Consider the following 9,725-nt stretch of genomic DNA (forward strand, 5'->3'; position numbering starts at 1 on the left):
CAATTTAGTTCATAAACCGTCAAATTAGTAAAAAAAACATAAAATGTTCATCATATGATTTATGGTTTCGATCTAGGAAGCTGTGTTTTATCGACGCGTAAGAATATTTTTTTTTAAGATAAAAATATCATTGTAATTAAAACTTTAACAGTGTAATTTGAAATACTTTATTTTATAAATATAACATACCACATATCTCTATTTGTAAATTTTTAAACCGCATGCTTCTATTTGCAAATTTGGCAAAGCATGAGTATTTTTTTTGTACTTTCCTTAAAAACAATGGGTAAATTACACCCATGGCCACTGACCTTTACCCATTTAACATTATGGTCATTGAACTTCAATTCTTAACAGTACGACCACTGAACTCTACACTTTTTAACACCGGTGGCCACTCAATGTCTCAAAACAACCACTGACAGTTTGAAAATAAAAAATTCGAAGAGTGAAAATTTTTGTTTTAAGGTCATTTAGGTGTTGTTTGGTTAGGAGAGAGAGCTAAAAAAAATGTGATTTTGGAAAATAAAAAATGTGGTTTTATGGTAATGTCGTTCTCAACAATTTTAATTCTTAAATATTTTCATTTTGAGATCGTTAATAGTCATTTTGAGGATTTGGTTAAAGTTGAGTAGCCACCAGTGTTAAAAAGTATAAAGTTTAATGGTCATACCGTTAAAAATTGAAGTTCAGTGGCTACAATGTTAAAATAGGCAAAAGTTTAGTAGCCATGGGTGTAATTTACCCTAAAAACAATATATGACAGTTCTAAGTCATTTCTTTTAGTTTTTAGTTATTTAATATTTTATTTAAAAAATTAAAAAAATTTACACAAAATTTAAAGGCCGGTTATTTTAAAAAAGTCGTTTCGATCTGCTTGGGAGCTGCCTAAGTCCGGCAATTTTTAGAACACTGGATGGATGAGACATGCCAGTAGAGCTAATTGAAGTATGGACTGCAGTTGGTGCCATTTAGAGCGCAGAACCGTGGCATGGGAGCACATAACGCCGGCAGGAGAGAGGGAGTTGTGCCAGAGTTTCCTATTTTGACACAGCATCGCAGCAATTTCAAGATCAGTCGGCCTACATCGCTGCAGTAACAGATTCCAAAAGACCACAAAAGTTATGCACTATAGATCACCCATAGAAGAAAAGTTCCACCTTTGTTTTGCTGTTTTTTACTTTTAGCCACACACTTCAATACCTACTATACATACTCTTTATCATTAAACAACCTTCTAAATTTTAACCAAACTTGAACCATAACTGCAAGTAAAGAAAATGTTTTTTTCTTTTTCCTTTCCATTTCATCTTTCATATCTGTAGTGTATACAAATTCACAACACACAAAAACAACAATCATAAATTTCGAAAATTACTCCTAACAAATCCAACTTCTGCAATATTACAAGACATAATATAAAGCCATGAAATTTAGTGACAGTAATGACCATACCAGCACAGCTTTCCTCCTTTCTCACCCCATTCATCCTCATTATGTTCTCTACTATGTATCCACCATAACAGATTCGACAGCGAGTTACCATCATCGTAACCATTCAACTTTCCGATCTTCTCCAAAGCAGTTTCTTTGTCATAAATCCCTTCCAAGGCATACACAAACCCTTTCCACCCTTCACCCACACCTTCTCTTCCTAAAGCAGGCAATGTCCAATTCACAAGCTCTCTCACGAACCCTACATCCGAGAACAAAGTCTCCGAGATAGGCAGCAACGGTAATAACTGAATTCCAAGCCTACATTCTTTCCAGTCGGGAGGTGCAAACCAAAGTCCGCTATCTCTTTTATTAGCCCATAAAACGCCTACCATCCTATTCTCTACAGTGAATTCTTGTTCGTATAGATTATCGTTCTCTCTCACGTGCCACCATGTTTGTGCAGCATGAATCTCCATTGCTGCAAGGGTTGATCCAATGGCAACAAGATGTGTGTCTCCATAGGCTAATCCCATTAAAGCTGCTGAATAGTATGCATTCAGTGCCTCGCTTGTGCTCTCTTGATTCCGTCCATCGCCAAATTCGGTTAGTCCTCCAGCCCAAGAATGCAATTTATACAAATCAAAGCATCTCAAACGGGGATAATTTGATTTCGAACGTCTGCTCAGGCTCATGAAATCAGCCATAAGTGTATAAGCTTGTGGCTTGTACCTTCTCCCCCACAATGGATCAATTTTCGCAAGAACAGCAATGGCGTAAAGAAAATAACCAAGATGATAATGATGATCATTATAAACTCCGAAACCGAAATCAGCACCAGAATCGATTGATCCTTGTTTGGTGACAATTCCACCCCATTTATCATCATACAAAAAACCATTCCCATTAAAACTACCATTCAACCATGGCTCAATTGTTTCCTTCAAGTACTTCTTTATAGAAGGAATCACATCTAGAAAACATACTTCCTCAGCAATCAAAGCTAATCTTGCAGCTCTTGCAATCAATTTACCATAAAAATAAGATGAACTAGTCGTTATAGCTGATGAATTTAAACCCTCAACATCCTTACAAAGTGCAGACACAATTTCAGCATAAGATTCCTCTTTTATACCCTTAGTTGAATGCCAGGTAACAGAAATAGGATCTGATTTCAACATCCATGAATCTCCAACAACACCAACAAGATCACCATCTACACTTTTATACTTAAAATCATCTAAAATTTGAACATTTTCAGTCGATAAAAGCTGAACATGTAAAGGATGAGCAAGCATAAGCAAATCACCCCACCCTTTCTTCTCCCACTTATACTCAACACAAAATGGATTAGAAAAAGCTGCATCACCTGATACGGCATAGCAGGAGCTGAACCGGTCGAGAATCGATTCATAATTGGCGTCAGATTCTGGCAATACCGCAACCCTAATTATGCCGCAAAATCCATCAGAAGTAATCGAAGAAATGCTGTGAGATAAATTAATCGGTGAAGAGGAATAGATAAGCCATGTTTGACCGTTGTTTAGCTTAATCGTAAATTTGGTGAGTGAACTGTTTGAAGATACTGAAAGAATGGCATGAATAGTCGATATAGAAATTGCAGTAGTATCAGTTACCGAACATGTCAAAAAAGGGCTACCTCTAACAAGAAAGAAGCGCAGATTTGAAGAGGGGAAATCCAAAGTGACGCTAAGATCACTGTAAGAAGAAATTACATGACCTTTCTGGGAATTAACTTGATTGGAAGCAGAAATGGTGAGATCAGAGATGAAAACCTGGTACAAGAAAGAAGCATTGTGAAAACGAGTTGGGTAGGAGACAGAAAGGGAAGAATCAGATGATTTTATAAGATATGGATGGATGTATTCCGGTTGATCGCCATTTTTAAGGGTAAAATTCTGAAAGAAGGAATTAGTAGGCAAAGGGGAAGAAAGAAGAGAAGGGGAAAAGAACAGGGATGGATCAGGGAGGACAGAGGATTGAGTTTTGGGGAAAAGAAAAGGTAAAGATGGAATCTTTTGGTGGGAATGGTGAGGCATAGCAGCAGATTGAGGTTTTGGAAGAGGAATTGCAGGAGCAGAAATTGGTGGGGATGAAGGAGAAGGAGATGGAGAAATGGGTTTATAAGGTTGTGATTTCGGAGGCTTTTTGAAGGACTTAATGACCAAGGATTTGACTTTTTTCTTCAATTTGTTTAACATATCTGTGTGAAAGATGGGTCGATTATTTATTTAATGAGTTTCCAAAAAGATTAAACAGTTGAGATTTGGTAGAGAGGAAAGAGGGAGGAAATGGAGGGAATTTGACTTGTTCCTTCCTCAAACTCAATATGAATGAGGAAGAGGAAGAGGAAGAAAGATGGGTTTGATTAGAAGTGAAGTTGAAGGGTTTAAGGAATTTGGGGATTGCAAGATACTAAAATGTCCGTTCAATTTAAATGTGTCACAAGCAAAGGATAGGATGATACTGTATCATGAGATAAAGTATAAAATCCGATTTAGATTCCGGAGTACAGGGGCTTAATTGGATGGGAGTTTAGAGGGGTTAATAAGGGTTGATAGAAACCTTTGTTTGGAAGGAGGAAGAGTTAGTAAGGGTTGGTAGAAACCCATGTTTGGAACACAAAATTTTTTTTTATAAAAGTAAGGGTTTGGAAGAGTTTTTTTTAAGAAATTTCATCCAATTTTCAACATCTCAATTTGGTAGGTTTGGAAGAGTTAGAAATTACCATTCCTTACCTTTCCCTACCCTTCTCCACCCTTCCTTTATTTACCATTCCCAACCCTTCATCCAATCAAGCCTAAAAAAATTATGGGTTAAAGTGTAAAAATATCTCTAACGTTTTGGATCAGGTTAAAATTGTTAACCCTAATGTTTGTAGTGAAGAGCAATTTTATCTCTAACATTGATAATTTGGATTAATTTCAGACACTATTATAAAACACAAATATTTTGTTCCTTATTATACACTAATTATATGTCAGTTAGTTCTAGAAAAAAGATTTCATGTTTTTTATAATTTAATAATCGAATTGGAGATTAATATTTATAAATTCGATGAATTTTTTGATTTTTTTTTTTTGTCTAATTCGTATAAAATATAGTATATATATGTTTTATTTTTTCACATCTCAACATATGTTTGTGATTTGTTAATGATAAAATGACGCACATATGAAGTGTATATGACAAGATTCATGACTGAGAAAACAGTTTGATGAATTATTTCTCAAATTGACCCAATTTAACAACGTTAGGGGGTAAAATTGCTCTTGACTTCCAACATTAGAGGTAAAATTGCGCAATTTTAGACGTTAAGGATAAAATTGCTCATGACCTAAAACGTTAGGAGTATTTCTACATCTTAACCCCAAAATTATGTTTGTTGTTGCTGTTTGCTGTTGTCTAAAGCATGAATTTCATTCTGTTGAAGAAACTTACCTTTTACATAGGTAGATGGCAAACACAATTCTGTAACCAAACACTTAAAACTCTTCTTTTTAAAAGACAAACAAGAAAAAAAAACTGAATAAACAAACAACCCATTACAATTTTAAGTCCTACATTTAAAAAAAAAAACATTTTTCATTAATTAAGTTTAAAATTGTACTACAGGTTTAACTTATCCTAAAACTATGCTTAGCAACAAAGGAAAGTAAACTAGTAAGTTGAATTAAATAGACATACTTCAATTATTCTTGTTTTCTTTTATAGGAATGTTACTAGGTTGTTTCTTCTATAATCTTAATTCAAATTCTCATTTACTTAACAACCCTCAATTATTATCATTGCATGAATTGCATACATGTCTTTACTTTTCCTAAACAACATTATTGTACCATGTTCATTCTGATTTGATTTTGGTGGATTAACCTCTTATTTTTTTAACATATAGTATTTTTAGTTATTTATATTTAATCACATTATTTTCCAACTAATTAAATTAGTTAAGTAAAGTTTTCAAAGCTAAATAATAGTATCTAAAATTTAAACACTTAGTTTCAGTGACTTGGCTCAAAAAAACATACCATATTAAGTAATTAATGAATTTTTTTAAATATAATTATGATATTGAAAAATAAAAGCAAAGTGGATCATATTCTAAACCAAGAGGGGGTTTTGGAAAACCTTTTCTTAATAATTCTTTGTAAAATCTCATCTTTTCATGGAAAAAAGATGAGCCCTTTTTTCATTCTTCCTAACAAAAATATCATATTTGAGATTGATATGAGTGAATCCCATATTTGAGATTGATATGAGTGAATCTAGGAATAATGCTATAATGTTAGTTGAGGTTTTTTTTTTTAAAAGACAAGTTGAGTATGCTTAAAATAAGATAAAAAAAAATCAAGGTAGAATCGGTGATTATCCGCGATCCCATTCCAATACTAAAATTAGAATTGCGTTAAGAAGGTGAGTACTAAAAAAAATAGTATGAATTGTAGAGAATGTGTGTCACATCCGTGTCTAAAATTTTTAATATTTATTTAAATATATATATATATATATGACGTTAATTAATTACGAAATTAAATATACTATTGGGTTTAATTTAATTTTTAGGTTTAATTTAGAAGTTTTGGGTATTTTGTATAAATGTTTATAATTAAGGAGGATATTTTTAATAATTAAGATTAATCTATTAGTATACGGATTATGTTATTACATATAAAGCTCTTCAAATTTATTTTTTTTTAAATTTATAATTTTATCTATATATAAATAGATGTAATATGTGTTGTCAAGGTGTCATTATGAAATTAAAGGTGGCCTTATTTTCTTCAACGTGTCATGAGTGGAGAGTTCCAAATTTTAATTATTTATACACATATATAAGTGTGAGTGGGATTAGATGGTTATGGAGGTGTTGTGAAAAATGGTCAAATCATGGCATTACTTTGTCAAAACACATTTGTCTAATTGAATATAACCATGACACATGGTAATTTCTCCTAAAAATATCATGAAATAAACCTTTATAACTAGGGATGTATAATATACATAAAGAGGGAGAAGGGCGAATTGGAGGAAGATGGAGTTTCTATCACAGCGGTCTCCTCCCGATTTTAGGTAATTTCAGTTTATTCGTATTAAACGTGAGTTATTCCGTTTGATAGAATTCGTTTTATATTTGGAGCTATTCTTTTAATAGAAATCATATTAGACTTAAGTGATTCGTTTAGTAAAAATGATTCGTTTGGCAAGAAGAGTCGTGTTAGAGTTGAGTCAAATTCGGTGTGGTAAAAGGATCCGATTAGTAAAAGATAGTCATGTTAGGCGTTTTATAGTTTGATTCGTATGAATCAGACGGTTAAATTGGATTCTTTTGTAAAAAGGTCCATTAGACCTTGAGTCGAATTAGTTCGGTAAAATGAGTCCTTTATAATAGGAGTTCGGTTAATTGTTTGAAAGCAAAACTTTCCGTACACGATTATAATTATGCATATAAATTATTTGATAAATGTATAGTGTATATATGAAAGGTTTAATAAGCGATAAGGAGAAATACGAATATGTATGTAGAACTACGTGGCTTTGATTCTCGATTTAAAGATTCATAGTCATTCGGGATACGTAGGAAGCTTGATAGAATTATCAAGTCCAAGCCAAATAATTAAATAAAATTTTAGGTAGTTCAAATAAATTTGTATATATTAGAAAATACGTTAGATTTTTAGACTGTAGAAGTTCGTTATCCTGTTTTCCGTTCATACCCGATGCCGATTTGGGTCGGGTGTGACAATGTGTATATATACTTTAGTTGTGATATCTCTTTTTATTTATAGGCTGTGAAGGGAAAATATGATAGTTGGTTGGATTGTTTGGTCTAGCTCTACTTTTAGACAATTGTCAACTTCTGACTGGTGGATGCCTAGCGTAATAAAGACAATTTGCAATTTACCAAAAATGTCTCCCTTAATTTCAGTGACTTAAATTGGAGTGATTTCATAATCTTTCAGAACTATGTCTTTGAAATTTTAAACTATCGGTTAAAGTGTAAGACTAACTGTTATTATTATGTCCAACACCCCTCGACCCCCATACACACACACATAAATGATCTATGGGTTTAAAGAGTGTACAACATACGTCTATCATGTGTTTAAATTCCATCCATTGATAAGGTTGCTAGGATACGTCTTTACGACTCTGGTACCATGTCAATGAACTATTTGAAATAAAAAGTTGATCTAATAGTTAAGTTCTAATATTATCTTTACCAAAATCTAAATTCAAATCTTTTATTAGCAACTAAATAAAAGTATCATGAGATCCATGATCTTTCATTTTTTGGTGCATTAATTTGAACACATCAAGTCTTTAATCATTTATTTTTGGTAACACAAAGTCATTGCTTGTTAAATTAGTTTGTTGTGAATATCTAATCCAATTAAAAAAATCTTATTCATTTAAGTGTTGAAATTATGTATTTTACAACTCAAAATATGATTTTATAGTTTTTCTATAATCACATTACACATCAAAAACTGTTTTTGAACGGTTAAAAATTAAAAAATTTAAATACATGTGAAATGAATAATACTATGTTAACTGGATTTTATATTCTAAGTGTGATTTTTATAGTCATCTTAATGTGTAAAAGATCAAATGCTTAGGGGAAGTTTCATATTAGTAAGCAAGAATGAAAACAATCCAATCCCCCCAACAGAAAAAAGAAAGAAAAAAACCCATGATGACTACTACAATTGTGCACGTCAGTCCTGTAACCAAATCATAAATACTGTGACGAGAGCCTTAAGAATTGGATTACCTCAAATTAAATAAATATACACACGCAATACCAAACTATAAAATCATTTATTTTCTAATGGGCTTCTCTTCACACCATTATTTATGTTATCTGCAAGACATATCAAAAGAATTCCCTAAACTTCTTCTCAAATTTCAACAAATGCTTTCTTATTTTTTATTTACTAGCATTTAATAATCTCCTGTTCCTTAATAGATGAAAAATAAAATAAAATGAAAGATACGTTTACATCTTAAAAAATGTAAAATAAATAAATAATTAGGAAATTTTGAAAGTTGACGGACCAGTTAGATTTTAAGATCATTAAATGCAATTGGATAAGAATAGAGAGTTATTAAATGTAATTAGATAAAAAAAGAATTATTTGTAATTTTTAAAAGTTTAGAGAGATATTAATAGATAATTAGCTTAATCTCGTCTCTCTCGATAACGCGATATAGCGTTTGCGCCGACACCGTGCTACCTCGGCCTGGGCCGTCGCCGTTAATCGCTGCCGGTGAGAGGGTCCTTTCCGTCGACCGGTAAAGGTTGTCCCCGTTTTCTGTGGGTCTGTTGTCGTGTGCGTTTTGTGTTGTGTTGAGGTGGGTTATCGGATTTTTGCGTTGTTCAACCTAGATCGTTTCGATCTTGTGGTGGCCGTGGGCGGGTGTTTGTGAGGCACAGGTGGTGAGGAGCCGTTCCTGGTGGCGCGGTGGGTGTGTGGCCGTTGCTGGGTCACTGTGGCTGTGGTTTTCTTAACTGCGTTTCTTGGTGCGAATTTGGGGGTTCTGGAACCTTTTACCACTGGGCCTTTTGTTTGCTGCTCTAATTGGGACAGGTGCTGTGTCACTGGGGCTGCTGGTCTTCTTGGCTGTATTTTCTTGGTGCGATTTTGGGGGTTTTGGAACCTCATTCCACTGGGCTTTCTGTTTGCTGTTCCAGTTGGGATAGGTGTAGTTGGAAAGGACATCAGAAATGGAAGGGGATTTAGAGAGGCTCAGAATTGAAGGAGATGAAGGAGGGCTGATTGATTTGCTTACACCGGCCGTTCCAGAAGCAGTGATTGGTACGGGTCTTCGTTACCTAGGAAGGTTTGTGGCAGATAGACCGCTCAATTTCGTGAGCATGAAAAACCGGCTGGCGGTTCTATGGAGACCAATGAGAGGGGTCGAAATTCAAGAGGTAAGCTCTAACCTTTACTCTTTTGAATTCTTTCATCCGTTGGATAGAGATAGGGTAATTGCTGGAGGTCCTTGGTCTTTTGACAACTATATATTGATTATGAATGTCTGGAATTGGGGTGTGCATATAGATGGTGTGAATTTATTGAAATATTCTATTTGGGTGCAAATTTATGGACTTCCTGTGGGGACTATGTCTGAATTAGTTAGCAAACAACTAGAAAATTTCCTAGGGACCTTTGAGGAGTACGATATGAATAATAATTCTGGGTTCCACAGACAGTTTATGCGTATCAAAGTCATTCTAGACAGTGAACGCCCGTTGAAAAGGTTTAAAA

General features: G+C 33.7%; 1 protein-coding gene across 1 annotated transcript; it reads right to left on the reverse strand.

The window, feature by feature from the left end:
- Positions 1–1,266: 1,266 nt before the first annotated feature.
- Positions 1,267–3,840, reverse strand: LOC136207280 (glucan endo-1,3-beta-D-glucosidase 1). The gene has a single exon (XM_065998571.1). The coding sequence runs from the start codon at positions 3,654–3,656 to the stop codon at positions 1,434–1,436; it is 2,223 nt and encodes a 740-aa protein (XP_065854643.1). The 5' UTR covers positions 3,657–3,840; the 3' UTR covers positions 1,267–1,433.
- Positions 3,841–9,725: the final 5,885 nt, after the last annotated feature.

The sequence above is a fragment of the Euphorbia lathyris genome, chromosome 1 (genome assembly GCF_963576675.1).
Source record: "Euphorbia lathyris chromosome 1, ddEupLath1.1, whole genome shotgun sequence".
NCBI classification, from domain to species: domain Eukaryota; kingdom Viridiplantae; phylum Streptophyta; class Magnoliopsida; order Malpighiales; family Euphorbiaceae; genus Euphorbia; species Euphorbia lathyris.

Coding starts and splice junctions, on each gene's coding strand:
- LOC136207280 (XM_065998571.1), bottom strand. CDS start 3,656: ATGTTAAACAAATTGAAGAAAAAAGTCAAATCCTTGGTCATTAAGTCC.